The sequence below is a fragment of the Chiloscyllium plagiosum genome, unplaced genomic scaffold (genome assembly GCF_037043375.1).
Source record: "Chiloscyllium plagiosum isolate Xiang-an unplaced genomic scaffold, Cpla_swu_hap1 HiC_scaffold_24, whole genome shotgun sequence".
Taxonomy (NCBI): domain Eukaryota; kingdom Metazoa; phylum Chordata; class Chondrichthyes; order Orectolobiformes; family Hemiscylliidae; genus Chiloscyllium; species Chiloscyllium plagiosum.
In genome coordinates, this window is record NW_028270162.1 from 54,369,509 (window position 1) to 54,388,135 (window position 18,627).

At 41.1% G+C, this 18,627-nt stretch overlaps 1 protein-coding gene across 1 annotated transcript in view; it reads right to left on the bottom strand.

Moving 5' to 3' along the window:
- gcn1 (GCN1 activator of EIF2AK4) overlaps window positions 1-18,627 on the bottom strand; it is a 128,449-nt gene that overhangs the window by 59,119 nt on the left and 50,703 nt on the right. Inside the window, exons 20-27 of the mRNA XM_043716089.2 lie at window positions 18,117-18,241; window positions 14,745-14,923; window positions 12,695-12,788; window positions 12,126-12,239; window positions 7,198-7,396; window positions 5,943-6,098; window positions 5,372-5,550; window positions 1,702-1,782 (exon numbers count right to left, since the gene is read on the bottom strand). Coding sequence (XP_043572024.1) covers window positions 1,702-1,782; window positions 5,372-5,550; window positions 5,943-6,098; window positions 7,198-7,396; window positions 12,126-12,239; window positions 12,695-12,788; window positions 14,745-14,923; window positions 18,117-18,241 — 1,127 coding nt within the window. The remainder of the gene's footprint in view (window positions 1-1,701; window positions 1,783-5,371; window positions 5,551-5,942; window positions 6,099-7,197; window positions 7,397-12,125; window positions 12,240-12,694; window positions 12,789-14,744; window positions 14,924-18,116; window positions 18,242-18,627) is intronic.

Consider the following 18,627-nt stretch of genomic DNA (forward strand, 5'->3'; position numbering starts at 1 on the left):
GCAACTGGAAGCAGCAGGAACTGAACCAAATAATTCCAGAAGACACAGTACAGCAGTACTTCACAGGAGGCTCCAAAGCTCTGAAGGTGCCACCTAGACAGGGGACGAAACATCTGCAAATCAACTTCCCAGTTCGGCGAACATAACTACAACTACAGTAATCAGATTTTGGGGCAGAAAATAAATCTTGAGATAGAAAAAGTACGTAATGAAGACACTATTACAATAAACATGAGGTGACTTGAATTGGACTGAGAAAGTCAGGTCGGCAGTGGATCCCAATAAAAGGAATTCGTGGAATGTCTACAGGATGGCTCATTTGGAGCAGTTTATAGTCGAGTCAATTAGGGAACAGACAACTCTGGATTTGATATTTGAGGTGACAGACTTAATTAGGGAGCTTAATGTAAAAGAACCCCTGGGGGACAGTGACCATAATATGATAGAATTCACCTAGCAGCTTGACAGGGAGAAGGTTGAATCAGATTTACTGGTATTACACTTGAATAAAGGTAACTACAAAGACATGAGGGAGGCACTGACCAGAGTTGATGGGAAGGGGAGTTGAGCAGGGAAGTTGGTGGAGCAGCAACAGCAGGACTTCCAGGGGTTAATTTGGGCAGCACAGCAGAAGAAAACTTCTTCAGGAAGAAGAAATATCCTAAGGGAAACTAAGGGGAAGATGAGGCAACCATGGCTGACCAGTGAAGAGAGGGATAACATAAAAACAAAAGAAAAAGCATACAATGCAATGACGATTATTGGGAAGCCTTTAAAAACCAGTAGAGGACAACTATAAACCAATAAGGGAGTGGTAGAAGATAAAACATGAGGGTACACTAATTATAATATAAAAGAATATTGCAAATTCTTTTTAGAAGAGATATAATAGGTACGAGAGGGGCAAGAATGAACATTAAATTCTTGGAAAATGAGGCTGGAGTAGTAGTAGAGGGCAACAAAGAAATAGCGGAGCAACTGTATGGGTACTCTGCATCAGTTTTATGGTAGAGAACACGAACAGCACACCAGAACTTCAAGAGAGTCAGGGCAGGGGTGGGTGCAGTGACTATCACAAAGGAAAAGGTGCTGCGGAAGCTGAAAGGTTTGAAGACTGATGAATCACCTGGACCAGATGTACCACACCCCAGAGATCTAAAGTAAACAGCTGAGGAGATGATGGTGGCGTTATTTCAGGAATCACTTTCGGGTCCCAGAGAACTGGAAAAGGGCTAATGTTTAAGAAGGGAGGGAGGCTGAAGAGAGGAAATGGGGATCTACAACAAGCCAGGATGAAAAATCATAACCAATGAAAACGGAAACCTCATGGAGAAGAGTGAAAGGCAGCCAGAAATTCCAATTAAAGAAAACTTGATGAGATAAAGTGCAAGTGCCCTTCAAAAAGTGTCCTCGATGAAAGGGAGGACTGCAATGTTGGAGATTAGAGTCAAGTGTATGGTGCTGGAAAAGCACAGCAGGTCAGGCAACATCCAAGGAGCAGGAGAATTGACGTTTCGGGCAAAAGCCTTCATCATTCCTGCTCCTCTGATGCTGCCTGACCTGCTGTGCTTTTCGAGCACCACCCTTTCGACTTCAAAAAAATGTCCATCAGTAATAAAAACAAAATACACAGAATCAACAAATAAAAATCAGAAAAGTGTTATCCCTCACCTTACAAAAGGAGGGAGGAACAGATTTTACCTGGAGTCGTGGTGAACCTGTGGCAATTACTCTGGTCAGTAGCAGGAGCATCTCCATCCGTGGCAGCAGCTCAGGACCAGCCTGTCAAAACAACTCAGTTTCATTTCACAGCATTTCACTGCTCAAACACTCCATTTGCTATTAGTGACTGCCAAGTAGCCATGTCCTTCAGCCACGGACAGCTCTGGCACTCAGTCATAAAAATGTACAGCATGGAAACAGACCCCTCAATCGAACTCATTCATACCGACCAGATATCCTCAACTAATCTAGTCTCTTCGGCCAGCAGTCGGCCCACATCCCTCTAAACCCTTCCTATTCATTTATCCATCCAGATGCTTTTTAAATGTTGTTAATTGTACCAGCCTCCACAACTTCCTCTGGGATCTCATTCCATACATGCAACAGCCTGTATGAAAAGGTTGCCCCTTAGATCCCCTTTAAATCCTTCCCCTCTCCCCTTAAACCTACGCTTTCTAGTTTTGGACTCCCCCACCCTGGGGAAAAGACCTTGTCCATTCACTCTATCCATGCACCTCATGATTTTATAAGGTCATCCTTCAGTCTCCGACGGTTCAGGGAAAACAGCCCCAGCCTGTTCAGCCTCTCCCTATAGCTCAAACCCTCCACCCTGGCAATATCTTTGAAATCTTTTCTGATCCCTTTCAAGTTCACAACATCGTTCCTATAGGAGGGAGACTAGAATTGCACACAATATTCCAAAAGCAGCCTAACTAATTTCCTGTACAGCTGCAACAGAACCTTCCAACTCCTATACTCAATGCTCTGACCAATAAAGGAAAGCATACCAAGCGCCTTCTTCACTATCCTACCTACCTGCGACTCTACTTTCAAGGAACTATGAACTTGAACTCCAAGGTCTCTGTTCAGCAACACTCTCCAGGACTTTACCATTAAGTGTATAAGTCCTGCCCTGATTTGCCTTTCCAAAATGTAGCACCTCACATTTATCTAAATGATAAACTCCATCTGCCACTCCTTGACCATCGGCTCATCTGATCAAGATCCCATTTCACTCTGAGGTAACCTTCTTTGCTGGTGTCTTGGACTATGTATTGTGGCATCCCCAGGCTTGCCACTAGGGTGTCAAGTCTGGTTGGCTGCACTTCAGCAAGTATACATCATACTCCAGATTTAGGTTTGCTATGCTTTGCCCACACAAACGGGCAGCTGTAGGGTTCTGTGGCACCCCACAGATCCTGGTAACCTGCCACAATAGCTCACTTGTCTTCATCAATCTTTGCTCAAATTATGCCATTTGTTCATTTGTCACATTCATCAAGTTCCACACAATACATCAAGTTCCAAAAATAGTCATTTCCTATTTACCTTTAAAATTCCTTTCATCATTTCTCCCTGAAATCCTTTCCTCTCTTCCAATGCTGGCTCCGCCATTTGCATTTGTAAGTAACTTTTCCCATGTTACCTTCCCTCTCATCATTATTTACTCTTTTCTTCCCTCATCAGTCCAATTCTTCATTTGTTCTCAACACAATTAGCTCGGAGATAGAATCGACTCGAATTCATGGGACTGGTTGCCCTGTGAGTAAATGAGCTGGGGCAGACTCGGGTCAGTCCTTAGGGCATCTCCAATGAAACACTGCATCATCTTACAAGCCCTCCTTCTCACTGAACACAAAATCAAGTGAGGCACAGTCAATGGACATTCCAGTTTCAGGCAAAGAGATCCAATCAAAATAGTGAGGGGTCAATTTTGGAAGAATCCTGATCTAAATGACTACTCAACTTAATCCTAATCCTACAAATCTTTACTTCCCTGCATATCACTTCTGATGAAACCCTTGCCCCAAACAAAGAAATTACTTTCTGTCTAAAGGCTTGTAAGAAAGCCACATTCACATTAATAAGAGGATAACATTTCCATATTTTGCACATTTAGTACTCCATTCATTGGAATACAAATTGCATCTCACAGCTCTACCAGACATTGAGAAAGATTTGGGTTGCAAATGCCAAGTGGTAGTTATGGTCTTCAATCTGTTCCAGGGAATTCCTTCACGTTACCAGTATATAAGTGGACAGAACACATATTATATCTGTTCAAAGTTTGAGAGAAGATTTGTAGCTCGGGTGCTTGTTGTTGTGGTTCTGTTCGCCGAGTTGCAACAAAAAACGTCCAGCTCGGCGAACAGAACCACAACAACTATATCTGCAGAGGAAAAACAACAAAAATGAATCTATTCATAGATTCCCTACTGTATGGAAGCAGGCTATTTGGCCCATCAAGTCTACACTGACCCTTTGAAAAGTATCCCACCCAGACCCCACCTTATCCCTGTAACCCTTCATTTCCCATGGCTAACCCATTTAGCCTGAACATTCCTGGATATTATGGGCAATTTAGCATGGCCAATCCACCTAACCTGCACATCTTTGGACTGTGGCAGGACCTGGAGGAAACCCACGAAACAGGGGGAGAATGTGCAAACTTCACACTGCCTAAGGTTTAGAATCAGACCTGGGTCCCTGGTTCTGTGAAGCAGCAGTGCTAACTACTGAGTTATTCCTTCACTTGTTCTCACTATTAAAGATACTTTTGGTCCGAGAAATTCCAAGACAGGGAATTCATCATGTTCCTAGAAGCAGGCAGAAGATGCTTTCACTTCTCAAATTTTTGCATGGCTACTGGTCAGCCCAAGTTCAAGCAAGTCTGGTTTGGAATCAGGCACGCCACTACAATGGAGGTTTGTCTGTAAACCCCACTATTCAGTCTGCTATCCCTGGAACAAGCCAGGCAAGACCTAACAGAACATTGTCATCCAAATGTGCTCACTCCAAAAGTGGGGAGCCCTGGAGATGCTCTTTTCTGAGGTGTGTGAAAGTCCCGTTATTGAATATATTCAATGAGACAGAGATTGATAGATTTATAGGCATTAAATAGATCAAAGGAAATTGGGATTGTATGGAAAAATGACTGAGGTAAATCAACCTAACTTAGTTAAATGGGGTGAAATGGCCTACTCCTGCTCCTTTTTCCTATGTTTCTATGTTCCAAATATTCTACTTGCAACTTGGTATGGCAAAACCGTTAAAACTGCGGCCAGAAGACCACCACACTGGAAGCAGCAAAAGCAAGGCTGTACACAGTCCTAGAAATACCTGCTCACTAAGCAGATCACAGGGCCTGCTTATCGCAGAATTCACCCCTCCTGGATTTTTTACACTAACTCAAATTTAATTGCAAATGGTACACCTCTTTAATGTGGCAAAGTAACACCATAAATAGGTGCATGAATCATCTGTGTATGTGACTACACTCAGAATTTAAGGGATCCCAGTATATGCTCAGCTCTCAGGTGAAGGAATTCAGCAAGTCTATCATGAGACAACAGCTTGCTCCAGAGGGAAAAGAGCTACCTTCTGACATCTGGTCTAGACGCAGTCTGACATAACTTGAAATTGTGATGTTGTTGTCTTTCCCAACAGACTGAGTGGGAATCAACAGAAACTCAGTTTGTTTCACAACTTTGTCAAACAATTTCAGTTTCCAAAGTGTGCAGAGACATATCAACAACATTCTCCTGTTGAATAAAATAACAAGACAAGACAAGACAGTGGCTTTACAAAGTACAATGATACTACATTCTTATACAAGTCAAAGATTAATGGTCAAAAACACAAATATTACCTCATCGATCAATTGAGAGCTGTCAGTTGCTGATCTCAGCTGAGCATGTTCATTGATCACTTGGAGTGCCTGAATCAGCATCCCCTCCTTTTCTTCACTGTCATTGATTGTATCAGTCAAGACCATTTTTAAGAGGGGGAAGCAATAAGCAAATGCTGGAGCAGTGAGGGGTCTGACATCTGCAAGAAGCAATACAAACAGTAATATTCACTGCAGCACTTAAAGGCAACCTTTCTAATATTTTAACTCCCAACAAAAAATATAAATGGAATTTCTTCAAACAACCAGAAACCACATGAGTGCAAAGAAACATTGTCACAGCAACTAAACAGAAATTGGAAACAAATCAACACAGGAAGCAAAATAAAATGACTAAAAAGAAATCAAAATTCTGTAAAACAGAGCAAAATTCAATAAGCAGGTAATTTAAAGATTACATTGTGGAGTTTTCCAATGGGATTTTAAAATAAAGATTCAAATTCCCTCAAAACCTGAACTCATCATAGTCACTAAGCAATAACCACAGGGATATGACAAGATGATGTAATTTGACTTCATTTAAATGACATACCAGCCTCAACCTTGCCTGTACGGTTCGCCACAGAAAGTGAACGCAGCAGACAGACAGCACGGGCGGTCGCAGTTAGAAGTTCTTCCTGGCACCAAGCTTCATCCAAATCACATGCAGGTTTCAATAGCCGAAGCGTCACATGGCCAATTAGGGAACCTAAATCATTGACAGAATGTAAGGTCACCTTCTCATTGAATTATGCTTTCATGCTATACACCCAGTAGTGAAATGCATTCTCCCCAAGCAGCTACTTCAGCAGAATGCACATGCCTTTTACTAACTGGACTATTCCAAAGGCATATAAAGAAAATAGTTAGTTATTTTTGATGGTTAAGACCTAGACAAAAAGCTTATTCCTGGGAATCCACTTTGGGATACACTGCCTGAGAAAACCACCAATATGTTTCATGAAATTTAGAGAAAATCCAATGTTATTGAATTGACTAAGATTTTTAGGTCAAGGGAGAAAAGCCTGTGAAAGGAGTTTACAACACTGTCTTTGTGATCTAGTATAATACTTAAATGAAAAGACCCAAACTATTCGATGAATAGATACGGTTATGATTTTGAATGATACCGAAAGGATTTATGCATTTAGAAATGCTTTAAAAATTGAACAGATGTGTTGCACAATTTGATTGGCCTTGCTCCAGTTTAGCAAGAGATGATCCCTGGAATGGGTCTAACATACCACGAACAGCTGAGGATCATGGGGTTATATTCATTAGAGTTTAGAAGGTGGAGGTGAGATCTAATAGAAACGTACAAGATAACGCATGGCTTAGAAAAGGTGGATGCTGGTAAGTTGTTTCCGTCAGATGGGGAGCCTAGAACCCATGGGCACAACCTTAGAATTAGTGGGGGTCAATTTAGAAGGGAAATGAGGAGACATTTCTTCAGCCAGAGAGTGGTGGGCCTGTGGAATTCATTGCCAAGGAGGGCAGTGGAGGCTGGGATGTTAAATGTCTTCAAGGCAGAGATTGATAAATTCTTTATCTCGCAAGTAATTAAGGGCTACAGGGAGAGTGCAAGTGGAGTTGAAATGCCCATCAGCCATGATTAAATTGCAGAGTGGATTTGACGAGCTGAATGGCCTTACTTTCAGTCCTATGTCTTATGGTCTTAAGCACATGTTAAACTGGTCCATGGTTATCTACTTTCTGCTTGCCTCATGAGGCAGCAAATAATTCGAGAGACAACAAATGCACTGTACAATAATCAAAGTAGAGTTTGAAATCATGCAGCAGATAATTACCTAGGTTTTTTAGATCTGCTGGCAAGATACATGTACCCAATGCCAAGAAAGTATCCTTAAGCCTGGGAGCTACAAGTGGTGATTGGAAGAGTGGGAGGAATGAGCGGATCAGAGTAGGAATCTGCTGTGACAAACCAGGTGGGTTCTTTTTGATGATGGCATTCAGAACATTCAGAGCGGATTGCAAATCCTCATCCAACTGTGGGCAGACAACAGAACAGAACAGCATTTCTTTAATAATAGCTCATTTAGATACAGTCAAACATTAGGCAAATAATGACAATAAATTCCTTGCAATAAATGCCAAAATGCCATTTACCCTCCTTATTCCCTGCATACCTGGCTACTAGTTTTCTGGTCATTCATGCATGAGGACACCCTGATCCTTCTGCACTGAAGCACTGTGAAGTTTCTCTGTTTAAATCATGATATACGTTTCCTTTGTATTTGTCTGACCAAAGTGGATAACCTCATCCACATTAAACTCCATTTGCCAAATTTGATCTGTTCACTTCACCTATTCATATCCATTTATAAATTTCTTCTGTTTACATTGCAACTTACTTTTCCACTATTTTAGTGTCAAATGCAAATTTGGCTATCGTACATTCTGTCCCTGCATCAAAGTCATTAATATAGATTGTAAATAGTTGGGGCCCAAGGACCAAACCCTGTGGCATCCCAGTAGTTACATCTTGCCAAACATATAAATACCCATTTATCCTAACTCTCTACTTTGTTAGTTATTCAAATGCCCCATCCAAGCTAATAAATTATCCCAACTCCATGTGATCTTAACTCATGTATTAGCAGTTTTTCACTGCATCTTATCAAGTGCCTTCTGAAAGTCCAGATATATTGTATCTGCAGAGTCCCCTTTATTCACCTTGCATGTTACATCTTTGAAGAATTCCAGCAAATTAGAATTATCCTTCATGCCACTCTTTCTTGGGTTGCATTATGACTTTCCGAATATCCTGTCATTACTTCCTTCATAATGGATTCTAACAATTTCCCAATGATATACGTTAAACTAACTACTTCTTAGTTTCCTACTTTATGCCTCCCTCCCTTTTTGAAGGAGGGCATTATTTTTCCAACTCACTGTAACCTTTTTCACATCCAGGCAATTGTGGAATGTTGTAACCAATAGATCCACTATCTCTGCTGCTTCCTTTAAGAATCTAGAACGTAGGCCAATGGGCTTTGGGGACTTTTTGTACTCCATTCCCTTGGAACGGAAGTTCAACATTCCACTTACCTTTCCAAATACCTGCTGAACTTGAACATTAGCTTTTTATGATTTAGGGACGAGAACCCCTAAACCTTTTTGTGCCATAATTTTCTGCAGTCTTTTTCCATTTAAATAAAATTCAGCTCCTCTCTTCTTAATACCAAGTGCATAATATCACATTTTCTCCAAATGATATTTTGCAAAGTTTAGCCTAACTTGCTTAGCCTGTCTTATTTCCCCGCAGACCCTTTACGTCATTCTCACCACTTGCTTGTCCACCTATTTTTGTGCCAATCACAAACCTGGTTATAGTACACTCTCTTCTGTCATCCAAGTCATTTATAAATATTGTAAATTACTGCAGCCTTAGGACTGATCCCAACGGCACTCTACTAGTTACAGGTTGCCATCTTGAAAATGCTCTCCTTATCCCATTTGTCTGTTTTTGATCAGTGTATTAGAATGGATAGAGATTTGATAACTATTTCCAGTTGCCTAAGGTGTGGAACCTTAAAAGCCTCTGGAAATCCAATTACATTAAGATCTACAACTTCCCCCTTCTTTTTGATCATGGTTATTACCACAGCAAAGAACCTTAATACATTTATCAGGCATGATTTTCCCTTCATGAAGCCAACTGACTTTGCTTGATCATATTATGTATTTCTAAATGCTGTACTATTCCATTCTTTATAGTGACACTTTCCCAGTGACAGAAGTTAAGCTAACTGGTCTATTATTAACATTTTTTTTGACTCCATTCCTTTTTGAATATGGATGGTACATATCAAGTTGATTGGAAAACTGCCACTTTTCCAGAAGCTAAGGCTTCTTGGAAAATTACTACCTGTGTATTTATGATCTCTGTAGCTACGTTTTTTTTTGGTTCGAGGATGCATTCCATCAGGTCTAGGGGCCTTATTGGTCTATAGCCCCATTAATTTCCTTAGTTCATTTTCTCTAGTGATCATCATTGCACTTAGATTTACTTAGATTCCCTACAATGTGAAAACAGGCCCTTCGGCCCAACAAGTCTACACTGACCCGCCGAAGCACAACTCACCCAGACCCATTCCCCTATATTTACCCCTTCTCCTAACACTACGGGCAATTTAGCATGGCCAATTCACCTAACCTGCACATTTTTGGATTGTGGAAGGAAACCGGAGCACCCGGAGGAAACCCACACAGACACAAGGAGAATGTGCAAACTCCACACAGTCAGTCGCCTGAGGCGGGAATTGAACCCGGGTCTCTGGCGCTGTGAGGCAGCAGTGCTAACCACTGTGCCACCATGCCGCCCACCATCAACTTGTGTAGTATGATTAGATTCCCTACAGTGTAGAAACAGGCCCTTCGGCCCAACCAGTCCACACCGACCCTCCGAAGAGTAACCCACCCAGACCCATTTCCCTCTTGACTAATGCACCTAACACTATGGGCAATTTAGCATGGCCAATTCACCTGACCTGCACATCTTTGGACTGTGGGAGGAAACCCACGCAGACACAGGGAGAATGTGCAAATTCCACACAGACTGTCACCCGAGGCTGGAATTGAACCTGGGACCCTGTGAGGCAGCACTGCTAACCACTGAGCCAAAATCTTGCACTTATTTCCTCTCTTTCTTCTGCCCCTTAAGTACTTAGTATTTTTGGAATGCTATTAGTGCCTTCTATCATGAAGACGGATACAAAGTATACCTTGAACTCCTCTACTATTTCCTGCTTTTCCATTATTACTTCCTCAGCCTTATTCCCTCAGGGACCGATGTTCAGTTTGGTCCTCCTATTCCTTTTTTTATTTCTTTTCTTTATTCATTCACAGGATGAGTACATTGCTGGCTTGGCAGCATTTCTTGTCCATCCCTAATTACCCAGAAGGCAGTTAAGAGTCAACCACATTGCTGTGGGTCTGGAGTCACATGTAGATGGGTTTTTCCGACAATCAACAATTAGATTCTTAATTTCAGATATTTAGTGAACTCAAATGCCACCATTTGCTGTGGTGGCATTCGAATCTGGGTGCCGAAGATGTTATCTGGATCTCTCGATTAACAGTCCAGCGATAATACCACGAGGCCACCACCTCCCTCTTTAGATATTTCAAGAAGCTCTTGCTGTCCATCTTGCAAGTTCACCCTCAAAGTTTATCACCTTCCTCATTTTTCTTTGGTCTTCTTCTGTTTTTTTTTCAAAACTCACCCAATGCTCAGGCTTACTATTAATTTTTGTCACATTGTACGTTTCTTCTTTTAATGTGGTGCTATCCTTAACTTCCCTGGTGAACCATGGGTTTGCTTACCCCTTTCCTAGAATCTCCTTTCTCACTGAGATAAATCCTTGTTGTAAGCCTTGAATATTGTCATTATCATTACAACACTGCCATTGTCCCTCAACTATCTATGTTGCTGAACTCCTTTCTTAGTCCACTCCAGCAAGCTGTACACTCATTTCTTTGTAACCACCCCTGCTTACGTTTAGTACTAGTCACTTCCAAACCAATGTTTCCGAAGGAGTCTTTTACTTTGACATCATTTATTAAACCTGCCTTTTTACACACCCCTAGGTCCAAAATAACGAGATTCCTGGTTGGATCCACAACATATTGTTCTAGAAATCTACTTCGAATACACTGTCTGAATTCTTCCTCATGGTTACCTCTGCCAATCTGACTTTTGTGATTTATTAGCATGGTGGCTCAGTGGTTAGCATGGTGGCTCAGTGGTTAGCACCGGTGGCTCACAGCACCAGGGTCCCAGGTTCGATGTCAGCCTCGGGCGACTGTCTGTGTGGAGTTTGCACATTCTCCCAGTGTCTGCGTGGGTTTCCTCCGGGTGCTCCGGTTTCCTCCCACAGTCCAAAGATGTGCAGGCCAGGTGAATTGGCCATGCTAAATTGCCCATAGTGTTCGGTGCGTTAGAGGGAAATGGGTCTGGGTGGGTTACACTTCCGAGGGTCAGTGTGGACTGGTTGGGCCAAAGGGTCTGTTCCCACACTGTAGGGAATCTAATCTAATCATTAAAGTCACCCTTGTTTAATGCACCACACAGCCTTTTGAAACAGTAGAGTGTTTAAAAAGGTTTTGACAGATGTTCTGACCTGGCTATAAAACCACAGTTTTAAAACAGACAATACAGACACAGTCTTCTCTTAACTTTGTCCTGTTTGGCAATTTAGTGCTTTAGATGTTATAAAGTTATTGGTGCTGGAAATCTTGTTGAATTTGAAAGATTGCTTTTTAAAAAAAACAATGTGTACTGCAGTGCCTGACCCAAATTGACGCCATTTTGGTGCAACCTCTCCTACTCCGACTTGAGCAGCTCCCAGCAGCCAGCCTTCCAACTTTTGACCATTGCCCATGATCTGTACCAGGGAACCTCCACTCATCACAATGCCTGCTAGATCTGTCACACTGGTCATGCTGCAGATACCTCCTGAAGACTCCAGGTTTTTTTTTTAAAGAAAGAAATCATGAGTAGAAAGCTCAATATAGCTCCAGTACTCTGTCATCCCACAATGTCAAATGTAATCACCATGTCGCCTCCCTAGAACTGATCACACGAATAGGGTGCGTATGAATTAATTCCTTGCCTTTTGAGGAAATGAAAAATTATCCAAAATTAAACATTTTAGAACTAAAGTATCTGTAAAAGCAAGACTTTGGTTCTGGTGGTATTGGAGTTTCTCTGTACCTGCTGAAGTTGCTTCCTGATCATAGACTCTTTCTCCAGCTGACACTGCAGGAGTTCCTTCTGTTTGTTGCTCAGCTGCACCTCGTCCTTCAGACCTTTCTTCTTTTTAATCTCCTATCACAAATGGTTTTATTTTGAAACAATGTTAGAATGTGCAGTGACACACCAATTAATTACAAATCCAAATGAAAGGAAGTCTATATTTAACAAGCTGCTTTTTAAAGCCACAAAATTTATAATTAGAACTGGATGTTAATAAAACACTTCCCACATATTCACAGTGTTTATTGTATCTGATATTTTGTCTGTTTGATATCAGCAAAATATCTCAGTGCAAGTCATAATACTGAAAAATTAACAAAACCAATTTCAGAGAGTTTATGAGAAATTGCGTTAAAAGTCGACAGCATTTTGAATTTGTTTTTGACATGAGGCCCTGGTTTATTCCAATGATGAATACAAATTCACATTGTAGGGTAGGCTTGTGAGAGGAAAGCAGAGTTATTTATGGTATGTAAAGAAAGAAAATTACATAGCAGGCTAAGAGCAATAAATAAATTGTTAATTACCTCCTTAAGTTCCATGTCAATTATTTGCTCCTTAAAGGAATAAGCTTTATTTTCCCGTTTCAGATTGGCTTTCTTTGTGGTTTCTTGCTGTGCACTAGTACAGAATAGAAAGAATCCTCAAAACTTACAAACACACAAATTGGCCAGAAGAAAAAGATCAACCATCAAAACATCTATTCCACAACCCATCCTGGGGGCTACCAGTTATCAGAAACTGGTACACATTGTTGCTACTGACCGTCAATAACAGAGGATGTGAATGCAGTGCCAGTGAAGTGGCTGCTTTGTCTTGGATAGCATCAAGCTTCTTGCATTGTTGCAGCTCAACCTATCCAGGTAAGTGGAGAATATTCCATCACATTCCTGACATGTGCATTATAGATGGTGGACATGCTTGGGGAGTTAGGAGGTTCTCAATGTGAGAGCAAATAAGCAAACCTCCAATTAATGTTAACCATGGAGTTTGAGAACACATTTACAACACTGCAGACAAAATAAATCAAATATAACAAAATATTGATTTCTGTAATTGGTACAGTTTAAGTTTAGGCAGGACAAATGCATTTTTAAAACAAGCTTCTGCCAGCTGCATATCAGAGAAGTAAAAGGTTCTGTCGTAGTTAGCCAATATAATAAACGCGAGGTGTTGTATTTTGGAAAGGCAAATCAGGGAAGGACTTATACACTTAATAATAAGGTCCTGGGGAGCATTGCTGAACAAAGAGACCTTGGAGTGCAGATTCATAGCTCCTTGACAGTGGAATCGCAGATAGATAGGATAGTGAAAACTACGCTTTATTGGTCAGTGCATTGACTATAGGAGGAGTTGGAAGGTTACGTTATGGCTGTACACGACATTGGTTAGGCCACTTTTGGAATACTGCATGCAATTCCAGTTTCCCTCGTCTAGGATGTTGCAAAACTTTAAAGGGCTCAGAAAAGATTTAGAAGGATATTATCAGGGTTGGAGGGATTTGAGCTTAGCGACAGGCTGAATTGGCTCGGGTTGTTTTCCCTGGAACGTTGCAGGCTGAGGGGTGACCTTATAAAATCATGAGGGACACGGGTAGAATGAATGGACAAAGTCTTTTCCCCCAGAGTGGGGGGAGTCCAGAATTAGAGGGCATAGGTTTAAGGTGAGAGAGGAAAGATGTAAAGGGGACCTAAGGGGCAACTTTTTCACACAGAAGGTGGTGCGTGTATGGAATGAGCTGCCAGAGGAAATTGTGGAGGCTGGTACAATTACAATATTTAAAAACCATTTGGATTGGTATAGGAATAGGAAAGATTTGGAGGGACATGGGCAAAATGCTGGCAAAGGGGACTAGATTAATTTAGGATATCTGGTCAGCATGGACAGATTTGATTGAAGGGTCTATTTCCATGCTGTACAGCTCTATGACTCTATGTACCTGGCAGACTTAGCGCATTATTCAGAATAGTTTGCCCTGCATCAGTTCTCCACATTTCTATGCCTTTAAATAAAATTGTTAGGGTTTTTGGGGCAAAGTGACAGTATTCCTTTCTCTGAACCAGTGGGCATGAGTTCAAGTCCCACCTGCTCCAGGAACATGAAATAGCATCTCTGAAAAATACCTCAAACATAGTTGTTTGGTGGACTGAACACCTTAAATGGAATGACAACAGGTCGACTGACTGGAAGACATAAATTATCCTTCTTTATTAAACTGTTTGAGCGAGATGCCCACAGGTTGACAGCAACAAACATTTCAAGGTGTGAACTGTTATATATTAGAGCACCATTGCTCCTCAAAGAGGTAGAAGCAAACTCCGCTACCAAAAATAACAGCTGCACCAGCAACTTTTAAAGCAAATTGTGACAAAAGCCCAATTCTTTATTATTATACCTCACTTTACTCATGGCAAAGAAAGAAAATGACAGAAAACCTTGTTGAAATGGTTGTCAAGCACAGATATTGATTTCGAAAGGTCCATTCAATATTACTTCCCTATCTACTTTGACAAGCTCCTAATATTTTGTCCACACTGAGCAAGTATGTGAAATAATGACCTATCCATAATGACTTACATTTGGATGAGGGACTTGTCGTACAGCTCTCCCTCAGGAACCAGCATGATCTTATACTCCTCATTAGTCACTTGATGGAAAGCAGGAGTTCCAAACATGCTTGCAATCAGGCCACTCACATGTGGCAATACAACTGATGAAGCAAAGACAGACATGGAGGCCACAGCATTTATAATGGCCTACGAAACAAGTAGAACAGTCAAATTAAACCTGTGCTTGCTGCCACCAAAAAAAAACTTTTTTAAAGCCAGAATTTATGCTTGATAACCATTTTCATTTACTAACCATGTTCCTACAAACCCCCATTTCCTTTCTTCCCCAGCATTTGCAGTCTTCCTGGGCTCCAAGTTCCAATTTCTCTGCCTAAGGCTCTACCTTTCCACTTCTTACACCATAAGACACTGTGTAAAACCCACCTCTATGATCAAGCAGTTGGTCACTTGTCTGAATGCCTCCTTTGGCTCAGTGTCAACCTTATTTACATATTCTACAATTTATATTGTGAAGAACCATAGGACGTTTTGCTACATTAAAATGCCAAGTAAATGCAATTTTTTGCCATAATGCTGAATACTGTTGTAACTTCCACATAAAGAATTCACTATTTTAGCAAATTACTAGGTTAGATGACTTTCAAAAAGTATTAATTAAGTAAAAGGACAAGAAAGTGTTAGGTTGATGACAATCTTTTGCTAGGAATAATTTTCTGTTTATAAGTTTGACTTACATGAATACTTCTCGCAAACCATTGCATATAAGGGATTGCTTTTTTGTCGATCTTTCTGTTCGAAGATACAGGTTAAAAAGCAGGAGGAGGGGCAAAGTATACAGATGACCAAATTCAAAGTTGGAAATTAATAGGTTATCAATAAGTAACTCACCATGGCTTCTTTGACAGCATATTCAAACTGTCAGCCTCTACCACTTACAAGGACAGGGCAACTAAAACATGGGAAAACGACAAGTATTCCCTCCAAACCTCTCACCATCCTGACTTGGAACTATATCGCCACTCTTTCACTGTTGCCAAATTAACTGCACCGTCTCCCTAAAAAGCACTGGGGTCTCCCGATGCTCCCTCCCTCTGGCAGCAGCTCAAGAAGGCAACTCACCCCCATCTTCTACAGGGCAATTAGGAATGGGCAATAAATGCTCACCTTGCCAGTAACATCCACAATACACAATCAAATTTAACACTTTATAACATGTTAACTAGTCATTTCATTGATGTGCAGTTGGAGGGAATTGGTGTGTGTAAAACTGGCCAGGTCAAATCTGCACCACAGTGATTGCATATTAAAAAGTTATGGGCTGTGTTGAGGACACAAAGGATAAGAGTCATACAGTCCTACAGCATAGAGACAGGCCCCTTGGTCCAAACTAGTCCATGCCAGCCACACTAACCCCATTTCCCTGCACTTGGCACATATCCATCTAAACCTTTCCTATCCATGTATTTGTCCAAATGTATTTTAAATGTTGTTAATGTACCCAGCTCGACCACTTCCACTGGCAGCTTCTGTGTTAAAAAAATTGCCCCTCAGGTTCCCTTTTATTCTTTCCCCTCTAACCTTAAACTGTTGCCCTCTAGTCCTCGATTCCCCAACCCTGGGAAAAAGACTGAGTGCATTCACTCTATCCATGCCTCTCATGATCTTAAACTCTTCTATAAGATCCCCCCTTTCAGTCTCCTACCTCAAAAGAAAAAAGTCCTAGCTTGTCCAACCCCCCCGTATAATTCAGACTCCTGAGTCCTGGCAATATCCTTGTAAATCTCTTCTGCACTCTTTCCAGTTTAATAACATCCTACCTATAGCAAGGTGACCAAAAGTGAACACACACGCCAAGTGCAGCCACACAAATGTCCTGTACAACTGCAACATAACTTCACAACTTCTACACTCAATGCCCTGGCTGATGAAGGCCAGTGTGTCACAAGTCTTGTTCACTGCCCTGTCTAGCTGTGACTCCACAAGGGTCTACTATGCATCATGAAACTCCGACCTTGGTTTGACTTTGCAAAATGCAAGACCTCACACAAATCTATATTAAACTCTAATTGCCATTTCTCAGCCAACTCCCCCAGCTCATCAAGGTCCTGCTGCAATTTCTGATAACCTTGCTCACTGTTCATGATACTGCCTATTTCAGTGTCATTTGCAAACTTACTAACAGACAATGCTAAATGATTCTTCTCCTGCCAACTTAAGAGTCAGTTAGGGCTTAGTGCCAAATGTTATCCTTGCTATAATGTCCCCACGCAATGGAAAAAAAAATGTATACTGAACCAGCAACTTCATAAACTGTGAAAAGCAGAATATGATGGACATTGTAAATTTGAAACAAAGAAAGAAAGTGAAAAACTCCCTGCAGGTTTGATAGCATCCATGGAGAGAGAAACAGAGTAAAGTCTGTGAGCTTTCTATTTGGGAAAATTTAATGATGAAAAAGGATGAAGACTGGGTGGGACACAGACAAAACCAATGCATGTGACCTAATATTTATGTCACTCAGGGATTAGTGATAATAGTATGGAAAAGAATTTGTCAGTACATAAAATACACAGATGTTCCAATTTTAGTCAGTTTGATGAAATAGCATTCAATTGTATAAGAAAATTGAAATACTGGAATGAAGTTCTGAACATTCTATTACTCTAAGTGATTGGGAAGTAAGGAAGAATGAATGGTGAAAAATTAGGTCAGAAATGAACAAGTTATTTAATACATCACTTATAACTCCTAAACTTACTCGTACAGTGAAAGAAATTAAGAAAGACCACACAATTTGCTGCAGGAAATCTTGACAGCCAAACAACCTTGAATCAATTGATGTTCTACACATTGGTAACCATGTTATGGCTGATCCTGTCTGACTGCATTCAGTTAATGATTAGATTAGATTATCTACAGTGTGGAAACAGGCCCTTCGACTCAACAAGTTCACACCGACCATCCAAAGAGTAACCCATCCAGACCTATTTCCCTCTGACTAATGCACCTAACATTATAGACAATTTAGCATGGTCAATTCACCTAACCTGCACAGCTTTGGACTGTGGGAGCACCCGGAGGAAATCCATGCAGACACGAGGAGAATGCGCAAACTCCACACAGACAGTCACCCGAATTGAACCCGGGTCCCTGGCACTGTAAGGCAGCAATGCTAACCACTGAGCCACTGTGTCATTCCTGCGGTTTCTATGTTCCTGTTTCCAAATAGACCTGTTGGACGATAATCTGGTGTCGTGATTTTTAACTTTGTACACCCCAGTCCAACACCTGCATCTTCAAATCTGAATTACTGGCATTTATAATATTTTTTTAAAAAATTACAAAAGAGTCAGACCACAAAACAGTCACATTCACTTACTTGGTTTTTGACAGACTGGGTGGTGACACTGGGCAGGATGTCACTCAGATGCTTTTTAACAAACTCAGCAGGGTCCAACTTCAGTCTGAGGAGAACGGCCAACCACAGTCCTGTTTGAGCAGCCTCTGCAAAACAAAGAAATGTCAGTGTCATTGGGAACAGGCAAGAGAACCTGCCTGAAGGTGTGAATTATAAAGTCCAACTCATTTCACCTTCACATGAACTATGATCCTCCATACCGCAGAATAAGACCAGTTGCATTTGTATCCATACATACGGTAACAACCTATTTGTTCTCTGTACTCAAGTATATACTGCTGTACAGCCAAAAATCTACTTTGTTATGAATAAACTCAATCAAATTCCAATAAGGAACCATCATTGTATAAACTGGGCCAAGAATAGATCCAAAAGAAGAGCTGGCAATTCAACAACTCTGCTTAAGAACACAAACACACCATTATGTCTCTGAGCATGAGTCAACATTAAATAAAGAAGATTACAATTTAGT